General features: G+C 43.4%; 1 protein-coding gene across 2 annotated transcripts; it reads left to right on the top strand.

The window, feature by feature from the left end:
- Positions 1 to 1,793: 1,793 nt before the first annotated feature.
- On the top strand, positions 1,794 to 18,171 carry Tmem231 (transmembrane protein 231). 2 transcript variants are annotated; one of them, XM_047529749.1, is made up of 7 exons: positions 1,794 to 2,026; positions 2,124 to 2,293; positions 11,346 to 11,474; positions 11,796 to 11,939; positions 14,598 to 14,679; positions 15,884 to 15,989; positions 16,366 to 18,171. In XM_047529749.1, exons 1-7 carry the CDS (start codon positions 1,888 to 1,890, stop codon positions 16,544 to 16,546), a joined length of 951 nt encoding a protein of 316 aa, XP_047385705.1. In that variant the 5' UTR covers positions 1,794 to 1,887; the 3' UTR covers positions 16,547 to 18,171. The 2 variants fall into 2 exon arrangements, with proteins under 2 accessions (XP_047385705.1, XP_047385706.1); XM_047529750.1 differs by lacking the exon at positions 11,346 to 11,474.
- Positions 18,172 to 18,452: the final 281 nt, after the last annotated feature.

The raw sequence follows: 18,452 nt of genomic DNA on the forward strand, positions 1-18,452 counted from the left end.
TGGTAGACACCCCTGGGTTCAATCCCCAGGACTGAAAAAAAAAATTGAAATAAAACCATGAATACTATCTTCTTCAAATCATGGAAGCAAAGAGGATCTATTAGCATCCATTATTACTAATTACTTCTAAAAAGTTCATGGCATCTCCAGAGAGCTGAGGCACTTTATACACCTTAATTCTTAACAGTCACCTCCCTGTATCTCAGCAGTAAATTAAGTACAGTATGTGTTTCCTTCTGTTGAAAGGAAACTTTGGAGGCAAATGCCTCCTCCCTCACAGGAGAATCACCCTCAAGAATCTATATTAGATTCATCTTTTCCAAATGACCCTTATTTTAGTGGTTATTTAAATAAATGAAAGACATCCTTAAAGAACTGATACAGGCTGGGGGTGTAGCCTAGTAGTATATCACTTGTTTTGCATACTTGAGGCCCTGGGTTCAAACCCCACTGCCCCCAAATAAAAAAAAAAAAGTATAGGCACAATATAATGTCAGAATCATACCACAGAATTAAGCTAAAAATTTGTTTTTTAAAAAATATTTTTAGTTGTCGATATAACTTTATTTTATTAATTTATACGTGGTCGCTGAGAAGTGAACTCAGTGCCTCACACATGCTAGGCAAGCATTCTACCACAGAACTACAACTCCAGCCCATACACAACTTTGTTTTGTTTTGTGCTACCAGGGATTGAACTCAGCAGTGTTTAGCCACTGAGTCACATCACCAGCCCCCTTTTTTTAAATATATTTTATTTAGAGACAGGGTTTTGCTGACTTGCTTAGGGCCTCACTAAACTGCTGAGGATGACTTTGAACTGGCAATTCTCCTGCCTCAGCCTCCTGAGCAGCTGGAATGAAAGGCGTAGGCCACTGTGCCCAGCACAATTTCTGTATTTAAAGCTATGTTGCCACCCAAGTGAAGATTTAAAGAAAGAATGATTAGTACTGGACTAAAGGATGTCAAAAGCATTTTATGGCTAGTGGCATTGTCACCTTGGACCCTGGGACAGTATTCCAAAATGTGCAGGTCTTAACCTCTCTGTGTTGGTCTGTGTTCAACTCTCATGTGTTCCCTTCCTCTAAAAGTCATTTCTAGATTGCCTTCAAAAGAGAGGCATCAACTACTGGACTCAACTCTGAGCACAACCTCACACTATCTCTTGACACAGCAATGGGATGCTTCAGGATGCTGTGATAAATACTTGGCTACGGGTCATGGTTTCAAAGAAAATCGGCCATGTTTGAAATATTGGTTTGGCGCGGGAAGCATTCAACTAAATGACAAGCCAATGTTATCTTTGGGCAGGACCATAGCTTCCCTAAAACTAGCAGCCCTGCTTGTACCCAGTGCAAAGCCCAAAATATACTAGAAATAGCTATGTAGTGATTGCCCTCTATCCCTCGAGGGCCAGGGGATTTGTGTCCTTCTAACCTTCTGCGGACATAGTGGAAGGAACAGAAAATTGGGGCGCAAAGGAACTTGGCTTTGGTCTTAGTCCAGGGCTGCAGCTGCATTAACATGCATGGTTAGACTTCAGTACGAACCATACTGGGGTTTAACAGACGACCTGTCAGGAAGTATTTAAATCAACTTTTCTGAACATCTTTATTTTACGTAAATGTTAACAAAGATGACCACAAGTTGGGTGAACGAAAACATTCGCCCTCTACTCCGCCTTTAAGGAGACTACGGTCCTCCAGCGGGCGCCGCCCCCGCTAGCCCCTCCCCACTAAGGCCCCGCCTTTTTGCTATTGGCTCCTTTCACTGCGCGGTTGGTTGCCGTGGAAACCCGAGCGATGGCAACCAGGAGAAGCCAAACTTGGTCATCCCTCTGGAATCGCGAAGAGCGCCCGGCGAGCGGCGGGACTGCACGCGGCGCTCATGGCTCTGTACGAGCTCTTCTCTCACCCAGTCGAGCGGGGCTACCGCGCGGGGCTCTGCTCCAAGGCCGCGCTGTTCCTGCTGCTGGCCGCCGCCCTCACCTACATCCCGCCGCTGCTGGTGGCCTACCGGAGCCACGGTGAGACTGCCCCGGCCGGTGCGCGACACAGCTCGAGGCTCGCTGCTGGCCGCGGCCCGCCCTCCTAACATCCTCCCCTCCGCCCTCTTTAATTCAGGGTTTTGGCTGAAGCGGAGCAGCTATGAGGAGCAGCCGACCGTGCGCTTCCAGCACCAGGTGCTGCTCGTGGCCCTACTGGGGCCAGAGCACGGCGGGTTCCTCGCCTGGAGCACGTTCCCCGCCTTCAACCGGCTGCAGGGGGATCACCTGCGCGTCCCACTCGTTTCGGTGTGTGGTTCCCACCTGGCCCTAGCCGCTCCCGGGCTGGGTGGGAGACGGGGTGGATCGGGGTGAACGGCCTCGGCCCTGGGCACCCCAGCCTGGGTCGTAAGGACTTGCGGCCCACGGGGGTTATGTGCACGGGCTCTTTGGCCTGCCCGAGTTTAATTTCCTAGAGCGTGGATCTGTTTCGTCTTTCCGCTTCTCCCAGACATCCACAGCTCCCAGAAAGTTAGCCATGCTGGCCGTTCGTGGGTCCTGACAGTTCCGAAGCCTGGGGACAGCCTATCCCTGTGCCTTGTCATTTTCGAGGGTGTGGCCCGATGAGAGGGTGGTTGTGGAAGTCTGTTCAGGACCCCTAAAGACCGAAAGCTGTTGTCTTAACTCTCTCGTGTCGTTGTGTTTGCGCATCATAACACTAGGAACGGGAAGGGCAGGCCTTTTTATGCAGACACGTCCCGTGCAAGTCAAAGCGCTGATTGGCTAAGCGACTTCCCCAGCGTGCTCTGGCCAAGCCACTCCTGCCTGGACTTTTTCCTTTAGATGCAGCTTCATCCTGCAACCTTAGGGCTTGAAATTGAAATATTTTTACTGTTTACAATTTGGCTTTTGGTTTAGCATATGCAAATGCTTTCTTTACAGTCCCCCTCCCTTTTCACTCACTTTCTGAAAACATTTTCCAATTTAGAAGTATGAAAAGATCTCTTCAGACATCTTTGAGATGCTTGACCTACAAGGCAAACTTGTTCAACTGGTGGAAAAAATTCAAACTTTTTTCTAGCAGTCGAATAAGATAAAAATCTGATTAGTCATGTGAATAACTACAAAGAAAATATGATCCACATTACTTTTCTCTATTTTAAATTTTTCTTATTTTTTCTGATTACAAAAGTGTATGTTCGTTGTCAAATATTAGTTACTCATATACATAATGACAGAAATTAAAGCTTCAATCTGGTGCATGTATCAATAGTTTTTAATCAAACTACCCTTTTTACATCTGCAAAGTATTTCATGGTATGGAAAAACTATAATGAATGTAACCAGTTCCTTTTTGGTAGATATTGATTTGCTCCAACTTTTTCATTGGTAGGGCCAATATCTCCATGAACAAGATTTTGACTAAATCATATACCTTTTCTTTTTTCCCTTCCCCAAGACAAGGTCTCACTATTCTGCCCAGGGTGGTCTTGAACTCCTGGGCTCAAGTGATCCTCCTGCCTCAGCCTCCCCAGTAGCTGAGCCAACAGGTGCCCATCCACTGTGACCAGCTTAAATTTTAAACTGTTTAAGTTTAATTTTAAACTTAAAATGAAATTTAAAATTGTGAGGAATTGAAATAGAAACTGTTTGTTGAAATTACATAAGTGCATAGAAATCTAAGCAAGCAAAGTAATTATTAACTGCTGGGAAATAAAATGTAATGGAGAAAAAGTAAGCAGGATTGTGAATAGGATTTACATAGTCTTAGTTGTGTGAAAACTGAATATTTACTGACCAAAACGGGTTTAACTTGATTGTGGGGATATGAAAGGTGTGTGTGTGCAGCTGGGGCTGGTGGAAGGGTGGGGGGCTAACTCTTGTGGGAATCAATACAGAATGCCTAAAACTGAGAAGCTGGCCAGTGCCGATGCAAATGTTATTTAAAGACCCAGCAATACATTTCTAAATACACTAATCAAGTAAATGAGATAAAAACATTTGCTGTGGAAGCTGCTTGTTTTTGTAACATCATTGAATTATTTGATTTTTTAAATGGTCAGGTTTGCTGCTGCTGTTGTTGTTTCGTTAAGTACTGGGATTTAATCCAGGGGTGCTTTACAACTGAGTCACATCCCCAGCCCTTTGTATTTTTTATTTTGAGCAAGGGTCTCACTAATTTGCTTAGGGTCTCCCTAAGTTGCTGAGGCTGGCTTTGAACTTGCAGTTCTCCTACCTCAGCGTCCCATATTGCTGGGATTACAGGCATGCCCCGCTGTACCTGGCATGATGTAGTCTTTTACATTGAATTTAAAGTAGATCTGGAGGACTGAGGATTTATTTCAGTGGTAGAGCAGATGCATTCTGAAGGCCTTGGATTCAGTCCCCAGCACCTGAGAGGTGGGCAGGGATTGGAGCAGAAGCAGGAGACTTGTTACTTTCATTTGCTTCTCACTGATGATTACATGTTGCTCATTTTTATTCTTATTTGAGATTGTATTGCCTCTGAGGGAAAAGACTAGATGAGAGGCCAGCATGGAGCAGACTGACTTTTTGCCATGTATGCACTATTCATATATCTTGTGTTCCACATTGTATATATCTCCTTTCCAAAAGTGAAAGCAGCGTTTTTTTTTTTTTTGGGGGGGGGTGTGGTTCAGTGGAAGAGTACCCGCCTAGCTTTCTAGAGGAATGGAGCCTTGATTGAGCCTTAAAAACATTTCTCTGTGAAAGAAGCCAGCCACGAAACACCATGAATTGTCTGAAATGGAAATGTGAAATGTCCAGAAGAGGCAAATCTTTAGTGATGAAAAGTAGGTTTGCAAGGGCTTGAGGAAACAGGCAGAGGAGGTTTGCTAATAAGTGTGGGGTTTCTTTTGGGGCATGAAGCAAATGTTCTGAAATAGGAATTAGAGAATGGTGTTGGTGGCACAGCTGTGAATATACTAAAATCTACTGGGTTCTATTTTTTTTTTTTTTAAGTTTTAATGAAAAGAGGTTTATTGTGGTTTATAGTTCTGGTCCAGGATTGGGGGATCACATCTGCTGATGGCCTTTCTTGCTGGCAAAGTTCCAAGGCAGAGCTGGGCATCATGGGAGAAGAAACCTGGAGTGGTGTGTGCCTGTGTGTCTGTGCATGTGTGGAGATTTATTTATTTAATTTTTTTAGTTGCAGATGAACACAATAACTTTATTTTATTTATTTATTTTTTGTGGTGCTGAGGATTGAACCCAGTGCTTCACATATGCTAGGTGAGTGCTCTACCACTGAGCCACAACCCCTACTTATATTTTTCTTTTTTATGTTTTTTTTATTTTTCTTTTTTATGTTATTTTAAAATTTTATTTTGAGGGATCAGGGATTGAACCCAGGGGTGCTATGCCACTGAGCTAGGTCCCCAGCCCTTTTTTATTTTATTTTATTTATTGTCTTTTAATTTTGGGACAGGGTCTCACTAAGTTGCTTAAGGCCTCACTAAGTTGCTGAGACTGGTATTGAATTTGCAATCTTCCTTCCTCGGCCTCTGGAGTCTCTGGGATTACATGCCCCTTTGCACTCAGCTAAGTTGTATATATTTTTATTTTTTATTGTTTATTCTATTTATACATGACAGCAGAATGCATTCTGATTCACTGTACACAAATGGGATACCACTTTTCGTTTGTGGTTGTGCATAATGTAGATTCACACCATTCGTGTAATCATCCATGTACATAGGGTAACGATGTCTGTCTCATTCCACTATCTTTCCTATTTCCTGCAGTTATATTTTTTTAAAGGCTAATTTTTTTTTACATAATATAAGGTTCTGTAATATTACTTGGTCTGCAGTAATCACTTAGTGTTAATTATCACTTTTTTTTGCATTAGCTCTGTATTTATTTATTTTTTTCTTTTTTGGTGGAGATTGAATTAGGCTAGGGATTGAATTCAGGGGCTTGACCCCTGAGCCCTATTTTATTTTGTATTTTAGAGACAGGGTCTCACTGAGTTGTTTAGTGCCTCACCGTTGCTGAGACTGACTTTGAACTCGGATCCTCCTATCTCAGCCTCCCAAGGCACTGGGATTACAGGTGTTAGCTCTTCATTTTTAAGGACCTATTCTCTCTCCTACCCCTGTGATGTGAAGGTCATACCTCCATTTTTCAGACGAAGTAACAGACTCAGAGAAGTGATATAATTTGCTCTAGCTTTCAGGTGAACAGAATCTGGATGAAAACTTCATATTTCTTATTCAAATCATATACCCTTAATCCTATTACAACAAAGTTTTTTTATTTTTTATTTTTCAATGCTGAACATAAAGTCAGACTGGCTTCAACCTGTCTGGAAAACTGTCTGCCCAAGAAGCCAAGAAATGGTGGTTTTTAGGTCAAGGCTGACCCAAATGCTGGGAGACAGCTTTGCTGTTGCTAATTTTGGAAGATGCCTCAGAAGTCACAGACAGCCATGCTTTAGTCAGATCACCTTGGACAGCGTCTCTAAAATCCCTGTTTTTATTCCTCTGAATGTCAAACTTTTGTTATTTTTCAAAAGAGAGGGGGAAAAACTGATCTGTTCCCTCCATGAGGCTGGCATGGCTCTTGAAGGCTGGTGTGGAGCTGGGGAATAGGAAGCTGAAGGCAAGAGGAAGATGCTGGGCTGGAGGAAGGGCTGAGAGGACCATGGGCTAAGCACCCATTTTTTCTCATCTCTGAAATCAGAGTAGTCTTCCTATTAGGGTGACTGACACTAGCTGTTAACCAGAAGGCAGGCTTGGCGTGGTTCTCATTGTCTACCCGCATGCAAATGTCAAAGAACCATTGTCAAAACTGGCAGAAGGCAAGTTGGGGTTGTGGCTCAGCAGTGGATCTCTTGCCTGGCACATGTGAGGTACCGGGTTCGATCCTCAGCACCACATAAAAAATAAATTTAAGAGCTGGGGAGATAGCTCAGTCGGTAGAGTGCTTGTCTCACAAGCACAAGGCCCTGAGTTCAATCCCCAGTACCACAAAAAAAAAAAAAAAAAAAAAAAAAAAAAAAAAAACATTTAAAATATTAAAAAAGGCATTGTGTCCACCTACAACTAAAAAAAAAAAAAAAAAAAAAAAACTTGCAGAAGGGGAATCAGCAACATGAAAGAAAGAAAAAAAGAAAAAAAAAAAAAACCCACCCCAAGACAGTAGTAAAACATTATTCTAACCCCTAATGATGGAGATTGGTTAAGGGAAGGCTCAAGAGGCATTTAAAAATAGGCTAGCTCTACATAATTTCAAAGCCCACTTAAAAGCTCAGACCAATGGATTTTAGTACCCTTTATGAATTATTTTTTTAATGCTGTATCACCAGTATGCTTGATGGTATAAAGACAATATTTCATGGAAAAATATGGATACCAGTGACTGAATTAAAATGTGATTCAAAAGAATCAGACTTTGAAGAAGTTTTAGGAATCTCTGGATGGATTTATTTTGCTTATATTTCCAGGTAAATAAATGTGATATTTGATATAAATATCTGATATAAATGTGATATATAAATCTAAAAGTTCTTTCAATAAAATAAATACTGTAGCGATTAGAAAGCATTATGCCATCATTTAATTGAAAATATTTTCCCTTTTTTCTTGGTATGTAAGGTATTGATGCAGTTGTAATTGATGGTATTTTAGATTCATCCCAAATACAGGTAGCAAGGATTTGATGAATATGGAGATCATGAAGTAGCAGTCCCGACTTTGCTAGAGACCCAAATATTAGTGCCCACAAGTATTTTCAGAATAAAAAAAAAAAAAACCAGAAACCCAGTGATCACATCTATGGTAAAGTGGATCCTGGTATAAATTACAAAATCAGCATTTTGTAAAAGAACCTGACTCAGAAGAATGAAAGGTAAAAATAAAGCAGGAACCAAACAGAACTCCAACAGACCATCAGATTCTGTAGAAGTCCTGATTGGAAAAAAAAAAAAAAATGCTCAGGACACCCAGGGAAGAAAGGCACTTCTGACATTAATGGCAACCCTCACAGCTGGATGGTATGCTGGCTACGAGGGGCTGTGTCAGCCCCAAGACCACCTCCTGCATATGCTCTGCCTCCTGATGCTCATGCTGAGATGCTGAAAAACCACATTGTCCTTTGCCTGCTGGCTTCCTTTTAGCCTCTGCCAGTGGGAGCATGATGTGCCTGGTTCTAGGAGTAGGGACAGGCTGCCAGAGTGAAGAATCACCGCTGGGGTGACCCAAAGAGGGACAAGCAGCAAACAGGCAGGAGAAACACTTCTCTTTCCTCCAGCCTTACAGGTTCCTCTGGTGGGTCCTTCCTCCAAGCTCTGGAGGTGCCTGCACTAGAACTGACTTCATCAGTGGTTAAAGCAATAGCACAGACAGGTAGCCCCTCGTTGCCAGCCCAGAGGACGAGAGCCGAGCTTGCTAAGAGGTCATCTGAGGAAAGTGCACCGTTTCCTTGGTCATCACTCACCCTCCTCTTCTGCTGCCCTCCCACTTACTCTTGCTGCCCAGCTCCGGGGCCCTACCCCTCACCACACGCTTAGAGCACAGGGATTTCCTTAGCTTGAATCACGGTGCCCCGTACGTTCCTGTGCCTCGTCACCCCTCTCCATTCAAGTCACCAACAGATCAGGTTATCCTGAATATTTTCTGTAAAAATGTGTTAACGTCTACCCTTCCTCACTGTTTTATCTTTCTCTGGGTACTTAACACTACCCGGTGTTGTTACACGTTTGTTTATTTTTATTTGTCTTCTCTCCTGCTCCGGGAGTCAGCTCCTTGGGAGGAAGACTTTGTCTATTTTGTTATCATTTTATTCCCAGTATCTGAAACAGTGCCTGATACATTGTAGGGCTTCAGAAAGTACTTGACAGCTGAGTGTGGTGGCGCAGACCTGCGATCTCAGTCACTCCGGAGGCTGAGCCAGAAGGATGGCAAGTTCAGAGCCAGCTTCAGCAACTTAGCAAGACCCTGGCTCAAAATAAAAACTACAGAGGGCTGGGGATGTGGCTCAGTGGTGAAGTACCTCTGGGTTCAATCTCTGATACCAAAAAAAAAAAAAAAGTACTTGACAGATTAATGAACCAGTTTTTAAAGTAGACACTAATTGTGCTGCTCTGCCAGATCTTTGTCCTCTGTGAACTTGGAGTTAAAATGTGCACACACGTCTACATAACCTTTTTGCAAAAAGGTTTGTCCTAGTCAGCAGTTCTCCTTGAATTTTTCTGGAGGGATCTGAACATTATGGTCCTAGAAAGAGATTCAGATTTGATATCAAAGACCTGATCTCAAATCCCGTCTTTACTGTTACTAGCCATACCTCTGTCCTGAGGATTAATTTTCTCATTTATAAAATGGGGGTAATACTTGTTTTGCCTAGTGGGCCTGATAATCTAGGCTTGACATTTATTATAAAGATCACATGATGAGCTGGGTTTGTGGCCCAGTGGTAGAGCACTTGCCTAGCACATGTGAGGTACTGGGTTTGAATCTTAGGACCACATAAAAATAAATAAATAAATAAATAAAACATGAAGGTATTGTGTTTATCTACACCTTAAATTTTTTTTTTAAAAAAATCAAATGAAATGAGTTTTTCTCCCCTACACACTGTCCTCTCTCAAATTGAGAAGTTCGATCCCTATTTTCATGTCCAGTCCTAAGATCCAGAAGGTGGGGGTTCTTTACAGAAAGTTAATCCCTCGTTGTCTTCCCAGATACTAACTGAAGGAAACGGAGAGGAACACAGGCAGCCTCTTTCCATCCCACTCATAATTAAGTCAGAATTGCCTCCAATTAGTTGATCATCAGTCTTGGTAGCAGAGCTCTCTCCCCTACCCTTGTGAAGCTGATGGAACAGGACAGAGACAGTAGAATTCAACGGAACAAGGAGGGTAGGTGTGTCTATAAAGAGACCAAGGAGAGAACGTTATCGTCTGGAAAGAAAGAAATGAAAGTTTCTGAAAATTGACATCTTTATCTCAAACAACCTAATTTGCCTGAAAAACAAAAAATGTCTTCCTCACAAAATGGTAATGGTAGAAAGCAAAGTGAACCAGGAGAGGGAGGATCAGATGGGAATGTTGATATTCCCTGGTAACATCCTGGGAAGCTGGTGGGAAGGGACCATCCAGAATTGTGCTGAGGAATAGAGTCAATAGTGATTACATTTCAGTAACTGTTCTTTGGGGCTGGGATGTAGCTCAGTGACAAAGCATTCGCAAAGCCCTGGGTTCTACCCCCAGTTCCAAAAAAGAAAAGAAACACACCAACCAATAACTGTCCTTTTCTGCTGGTCATCGTAGGGTCACTGTGGGGCAAGACTTCATGGCAGGATTGGGTATCAGTTTTTTAACTGCCTTGTGATTAATGAGCTGTGATTTCTCTTTTGCCCTCAGATTTTTCTTTATCTATTTTCCTTAGTTTCATGTCCATAATTTATAAAACATCTGGGTTTTAGTCCTATCTGATTTCACTTAGCTTCCTTTTTCCATTATGTTGATTAGTACTAAAAGATGCACAAGGCATAAGGTCCTGACCCGATGCTGAGATGGGTGGGCCTTCACCAGGACTCTGAAGCAAAGACACTGTGATTGAAGAACGTGTGATAAGAGCTCGGTGATTTTCTGTTGAGTTTTTTGGGGGAATGCAGTGATTAGAATTAGGGTGCTGGGTTGGTTGGTTGGTTTCTATTGTTAAAATCTGACTTAGGGCTGGGAGTATAGCTCAGTGGGAGAATGGGTACATATGAGACCCTGGGTTCCGTCCCCAGCACTGCAGGAAAAAAGGGAAGGAAGGGAGGGAGGGAGGAAGGAAGGAACCCCTGACTTCTAAAGCTATAGCAAACAATTCTGATGAGCTATTTAAATTTTCCATACAAATTCAGACTTATTTATTTTAAAAAAGAAAAGAAGCCAGGCACAGTGTCACATGCCTGTAATCCCAGCAGTTTAGGAGATTAAGGCAGGAAGATTGCAAATTCAAGGCCAGCCTCAGCAATTTAGGGAGGCTCTAAGCAATTTAGCAAGACCCTGTCTCAAAACAAAAAATAAAAAGGACTGGGGATGTGGCTCAGTGGAAAAGTGCCCCTGGGTTCAATCCCCAGTACCAAAAGAGAGAGAGAAAGAGAGAGAGAGAGAGAGAGAGAAATACCAGTAACAAAATAAGATAAAATGAGACAACTGAAAAGAGACAATACTATCCAGATGTTTATTGTTATTCCATTCATCCTGTTAATGCTGGAAAGACATGGGTTTGAAGGTGAAGGGCTGTGTACTACAGAACAGTGGGTCACTGTGTAGGTACAGAAGTGATGTGGATTCTTCACAGGCTTATTAAGGACCAGGGCCACCGGCCCTCTTTGGGTTTCCTAGACTAGAGAAGAAGACAGGAACCAGGATGGGAAAATGGACATGTTACATTTTAAGCTGGAACTTCCCCTGCAGTCCACGGAGCACGTTCTTGGTGTGCAGCTCATCTTGACCTTCTCCTACCAATTGCATGTGAGTTGGAGGCCCATCCTCTCCTTTTTTGTCTTTTAAAAGAACAGAATCCTCCTGCTTTCCAGGAAGGCCCACGTTGCAGAATGCTCTTTTCTGGAGCATTATAGGGAATTTAACTTAAGCAAATGGAATGTTTTTCATTAGGGTCATGTGAATATTCATGAATTATTAAGAGCTCAGAGGGTTCTGGGAACAGGGCCTGTCACATGGCTAACCCAGGAATGTGAAGACCCATCCACTTAAGCCATGGACAGTGACTCTCAATCGGAACGCTTCAGATCCGATGGCAGTTGGTGTTATCTCTCCTTCTTATGATTTCAGAGGATGGCAACCTTCGTGATGCAGAGCATGGCGTTTCTTCAGTCTTCCTTTGCTGTTCCCGGGTCCCAGTTGTATGTAAACGGAGACCTGAGGTTGCAGCAGAAGCAGCCGCTCCGCTACAGTGGCCTAGATGTCCGATACAATGTAAGAATGCTTCTTGTCACCCAGCTCCTTTTTTCCTGTATGTTTATCACATCCTTTGAAGAGAAAGGGAAGATGGAAATAGCATTTTCCTGTGGGTGGTACAGATGAGGATTTCTGAGGAATTCTTGCCATAAATTCATACAAAGTATGGAGGCTTACCTGGATTTATGTCCAGGAAGAAAGAGGGGGAAAAATGTCTGTCTCTATTGAAGAACTAAATTGCCTATTGCTTTCAGGTATACACACACACTGTATTCCAAATGATCATGTAAACTTTTCATGTAAAACATATAAAAATAATACTAGCCACCATTTATTGAACATGTAACATATGTCAGGCCTGAGTTAAGAGTTTTATAGCCAGGTGTGGTGGCACCTTTATTTCCAGCACTCAGGAAGGTGAGGCAAGAGGGTCATTTGACCCCAGGAATTGGAGAGCATCCTGGCTAAGAAAGGAAGACCCCCTGTCTCAAAAAGAGAGAGAGAGAGAGAGAGAGAGAGAGAGAGAGAGAGAGAGAGAGAAAGTTTACATACATCATCTATTTTTTTTTTTTTTTTTGTACCAGGGATTGAACCCAAAGGCAATTAATCACTAAACTGCATCCTCAGCCCCCTTTTTTTTTTTTTTTGGTTTGAGCTAGGGTCTTGCTAAGTTGCAGAGGCTGGTCTGGAACTTGCAATCCTCCTGCCTCGTCTCCTAAGCTGCTGGGATTACAGGCATGCTCCACCATGCCTGGCTTTATTCAATCTGTTTAATCATCACAGCAACCTCCCGAGATGCTCACACTTGTCATTTCCCAGCTCTCTAGCCACTTGTCCTATCACTGCCCCCTTGCTCCATTCCAGCCCTGCTGGCCTTTGCTGCTCTTTGAATTTAAGAAACAATTTCTACCTCAGGGCTTTTGCACTTGCCATTCCCTCTGCCAGGTAGGCACAGAGCTCATTGGACCAGTCCATGCAGGTGCCTGAGCACAGTCTCTCCCTGAACCTCCTTCCTTCAGCGTTATTCAGGCTCACGGACTTCTCTACTGCCATTCAACATCCTAAAGATATGTTTCTGGTGTGTTTGTTTTCTGCCTTGGTGTTAAAAGTGCTGACATCTTGTGTACTATCACCCCAGGGCTTAAAACAGTGCCTGGCACATTGTAAGCTCAAAGGCATTTGATGAATGAATCTTATTGTGCACATAAGGAAACTGGAACTTATAGGGATTTCTCTGAAATCTCATAGCTTCCAAGTAACAGAGCCAGGAGCTAAGTCCAGAACTCATGCATCTAATCATTTACTCCTAATCTGTATCACAGGGGGGGCCACGTAAATTAAGTCGAGCTGCTTTTGAATGAAAGTGGGATGTTATCAGTAATTGCAGTCATTACCACAACTGTTCCAGATGAAATGGGATTTCTGGTGACTAGCTATCATCAACCCAAGTTATAAAGGGAGAGGACTATACTATATAAACATACTGTGGCACTTTGAAAATCAGATTACATCAACAGGATTGCAACAGTAGAGGGCAGAAAATTATTTCCTGCTGTAAAGGATTATATGCTTATCATTTGCATTTTATCTATTTCCGCCTGTATATTTAAAAGAATTTTTAAAAAATTAAGATAGTGGGGGCTGGGGAGATAGCTCAGTCGGTAGAGTGCTTGCCTTGTAAGCACAAAGCCGTGGGTTCGATCCTCAGCACCCAAAAAAAAAAAAAAAAAAAAAATTAAGAGAACAACCAGAGAGGAGTAAGAAAAAGACAAAGGTGTTCAACATATGGTTTGTCCGTTAATTTTGTTTGTTTGTTTGTTTCTGGGGATTGAACCCAGAGGCACTTTGCCACTGAGCAACATCCCCAGTCTTTTTTATTTTTTGAGACATGGTCTTACTAAGTTGCTTAGGGTATCATTAAATTGCTGCTATGGTCTATTTTTAAAAATTAAGGGAACTGCTAGGTGCAGTGGCACATGCCTGTAATCCCAGCAGCTTAGAAGGATGAGGCAGGAGGATCTCGAGTTCAAAGCCAGCCTCAGAAACTTAGTGAGGCCCTAAGCAATTTAGTGATTTGTCTCAAAATATTTGTCTCAAAATATTAAAATTTGTCTCAAAATATTAAAATGTGTCTCAGTGGTAAAGTGCTCCTGGGTTCAATCCCTGGTACCACAAAAAAGAAAAAAAAAAAAAATTAAAGGAATCACCCAGTGTGGTGGTACACATCTGTAATCCCAGCCACTGGGGAGGCTGAGGCAGGAGGATCGCAGTCAGCCTCAGCAATTTAGCAAGACCCTGTCTCAAAAACAAAAAATAAAAATGTTCAGGTATATGGCTCAGTGGTAAAGCCCTGTCTGGATTAAATCCCTGGTACCACCCGCCCCCCAAAAATTCAATTTCTCCCATTGTAATAGAGAGATGTTGTAAAATAGCTTTAAAACCTGTGAAAGGCGGACATTGGCCCTGTTTCCAATCCCACAAAAGGAATGACTGGAAAAGTAAATGCACTTAAATTATTGCAAGAGAATTTATTCATCCTTGAAGGAAATATTAATACTGGCATGGGTCACCAAGAACAAGAAGGTGGTCTCTGGCTGGGGTCAGCCTGCAGTAGGTAGGGTAGAGGGAAGACAGCAGAGGTCTCAGGTGCTCACCCCGGGTCCTGCTGTGTCCCAGGTGTCTGTGATCAACGGGAGCAGCCCTTTTGCCTGTGACTACGACCTAACCAACATTGTCGCTGCCTACCAGGAGAGGAACGGTAAGTCACAGGTGTAGGCTGCGCAGCTACCGCTCAAGGGCTTTCCAGGTTGGGGGGATGGTGGAACACATGTCACGATGACAACCTCAGAACCAACGAAGGCTCAGTGTGGGATGGGCATGGGCGCCTCGGGAGCTGCCCTCGTTGTCATCGCCTTCGGAGTCCAGCCTGTTCCCACCTCACTGCCACTCCAGGGGCCCAGCAGGTTGGGGACCACTGGCTTGATGGGTTTCCTTCTTTTTTTTTTTTTTTTTTGCGGTACTGGGGATCGAACTCAGGGCCTTATGCTTGTGAGGCAAGCACTCTACCAGCTGAGCTATCTCCCCAGCCCGGGTTTCCTTATTTTAATGTGTATACAGCCTCGTTGAGTTGTTCCCCTTACCACACCAATAAAAGATGCCAAAGACAATTTGATGTCCGTACTTTTCAGAAAGAAGTAGAGGGTGGGACGAGTCACTGCATACCAGCAGCCCAGTGCCGGAGCAGAAGCCCTGTGGTTCCGACCGGCAGGCAGAACAGTTCAGTTCTCCCGGGTTGCGACGCTCGGGCCATCCCAGGGCTTGAGTCAGCAGGCTGGGCTGGTCAGTGGCCTAGGGTTTTCTCTAAAGGCTTCGAAAGTGTTAGTCAACCAGACAGCATGGACACCAAACAGCCATTGCCAATAGTTATTTTAAATTTCATACAATACACGTAATGGCATTATGTTAGTGATAGAAGAACTTTCAAATAAAATTAAAAGTCCTTGACTGCAAATCAACCTTTCCCTCCTTTATTTCATTCACTCTATCCATGCACAGGCTTTTTCATACAGCTGTTACAGTGTAAAAACACTTCAGGATTCAAATTCTTCACATTTATTTAACTATGTGGTATAAATATGTCTCCACATTGATATAAAGTTCTACCTGACATTATTTTTACTAGCAACATAATATTCCTTGAGTTAGCTATTCAGCAATTGTAGGACACTATTTCCAAGTTTTTAACAAGTACTTGAATAATGTGTGAACAACTTTGCACAGGCAGGTTTCTCTTCTTTTATTTCTGAATTTTGGAGTGCAAAATATCTCCCAGTAATCAAAGAATATGTATGTATGTACATTTGTATATATGTATTTTTTTTGTTGTTTTTTTTTTGTTTTTGTTTTTGTTTTTTTTTTGCCAAAGGGTCCACCTAGATTAATGATTGATGATTGTGTTGCAGTTACCACCGTCCTGAATGATGCCAACCCCATCTGGCTGGTAGGCAGGGCTGCCGAAGCTCCATTTGTGATTAATGCCATCATCCGATACCCTGTGGAAGTCATTTCATATCCTTTCTGTTAGAGAGCCAGTGGGGGCTCAGTTTCCACAAAGGAAGGATTCCTCAGTTTGCCCAAGTAGGAACAGATGTGGGACACCTTAGATTGAAAGTTGCTACCGTGCTGTAGCCCCACACAAATAACTGTGTCTGCTTCTGTTCATACAGGAAAAAAAGCTCATTTCCTGTTCATATTTCTTTCTGAGCAATTCTTCTAGGTCAGGATCATCCATATTTTATGTCTTAATCATTTTTTATTGTTCCTTTTATCTTAAGGGCACTTGAAACATTTTTGTTATTTCCTGCACCTTTCCTGTTATTTCCTGACTTGCACCTTCGTGCGACTTTTATTTACGTGTCATCTGCAACTCCTTAACTGTCTGTACTTACCAGCCAGGATTCTGGGAGACGGTGAAGTTTGCCTGGGTCCAGTATGTCAGCATCTTGCTCATCTTCCTCTGGGTGTTCAAGAGAATCAAAATATTTGTGTTTCAGAATCAAGTGGTGACTACGATCCCTGTAATGGCAATGCCCCAGGGAGAAGTGTTTAAGGAGCACTTATCCTAAGAAGACCTTTCTGAAGACTCAGCGGGACCGAGGCTACCTCACTGTCGCCTTCTGAGAACTGCCATCTCACCACATCTCTGAAAACAGTGCAGTGGACACTTGAGGGCTTACACAAGAGTTTTCCCCTCAGAGACAAAAGAGAGCTCTTTCCAATCTTGCTCTACACAAATTCCATATCTTCTTAAGCACCCACAAAATTGTCAGGGACTAGTTTGTGGGAAGGTCAGAGGGTTCCTTGAGGCTATAATTCGTTTTTGTTTTTGTTTTTGCCTTACCCCTAGGAGAAAATTACAGTCAGTTCGGACATCTTGGAGAGAGTCCCATCTCTGGTGGAGCAAAGACTTTTCCTCTTTTGAACTGAGAAGCACTCTGCTTTCTTCCCCCTATTGTAAGCCGCTCTTTACTCTTTTCAGGGCTTTCATGATAAATATGCTAATCCCTAGCACTTGCTACTCCTGGGCATCTACAATTCCCATTCAGAGCTTTGATTTCTAGAACACAGGCCTTTAACTGGAGAACTGGAAGGGGAGGGGCACAAGCCCCAAACGCATGTGCGAGAGGGTGGGCGACTTAAGGACACTGGGACCATCCACCTGCCCTCAGTCTAACAGACGCCGTCTGTCGTGGGCTCAGCTGAGCAGCCCTCTCTCCCTGCCCCGCGGAGGCTGGCTCTTTGCCCTGCCTCTTGCCCTCTGTCTGCGCCCCTGAACTGGCAGGCTTTAGTCAGAAGTGCTGTTTCATTCACTCCCTTCAGCAGCAGTGGGGGACGCAAGGGTTGTAACAACAGGTTCTTTCTCTCTGGCCCGCACCCAACAGCCTGGACCCTTGCCACTCCTTCTCCCTGACAGCCCTCCCCCTTCCTGAAAGGACGCGGGTGACAGAGGAGTTGTTGTTGGCCTTGGCTCCCACTGCCTGACAACTTCGGGGGCTTATTTGGAGGGCTAGCGGGAAACCCAGCTACTTGCATTCCCCTTGAGTAAGGAACAGGGTGCCCAGCAGAAGGTGCTTTGGGGAGGACGGGAGGAGCAGCAGGGGAAGGAAGAGGATGCTAGCTCAGGGAGTCCTGTCCAGCCTGGCCACTGGCAGCATGATAAACTGTCAGTCCATCCAGGCAGGTAGGATGGGGCTCCATTCTCCATTTAGTCCCAGTCTCACCCTGAGCAAGCACGCAGTCTGCTCGGAGGGCATCTGCTTTATGATCCCTAGCACTAGCATTAGCACTGGAAGGACAGTCCCCCTGTGAGTCTTCCTTCATGCCCACTGACAAATTTCCCACAGTGTAGGCAGGAAATTTACCCTGGAGATTCCATTCTTATTTCCAAAGCATGTTTTCTTCCAGGCTGACCAAAATGAGAGTTGGAAACAAAGCTATTTTGAAGTATTCAGGCAGAAACATTGTCTAACACTAGTTTCTCTGACTTCTTTTAAAATATTTAGGGCCATTTATATGCCTATGTTTTTGCCCTTGAGGTTTAAATGAAAAATGGTTTCTGGTTTAAATCTCCAAAAGGTAATGAGATTTGGAAAGATGGCTGAAGAGAAAGAAGCATTGCATTTTATTAAATTCTAATGTGAAATTTATATGGAGAACTAATGATGTTTTATAACTTTGTAATTAAAATATTCAAAATGGAAGGCTGTGTGTGGCTTTATAGAGGGGAAGGACTTGGGGGGGGAGGAACAGGGAGTGCAGAAGTTGCGCACCCTTCTCCGTTACTCACCGGCAGCCTTCCTCTGCCAAGTCTCTGCCCAGAAACCTTGGAGCTTTTGTTGGTTCTCTGGCAAAAGTCTGGGCCAACCCCAAGTAAATGTGAGTTTTTGGTGGAATCCACATGGCATGTGGAAACCACAGCATGGAAAATTACAACTGTGTCTGGTGAATATCAAAGTATTTTCAAATCAGAGG

Source organism: Sciurus carolinensis, chromosome 16 (genome assembly GCF_902686445.1).
Source record: "Sciurus carolinensis chromosome 16, mSciCar1.2, whole genome shotgun sequence".
In the NCBI taxonomy this organism is placed as follows: domain Eukaryota; kingdom Metazoa; phylum Chordata; class Mammalia; order Rodentia; family Sciuridae; genus Sciurus; species Sciurus carolinensis.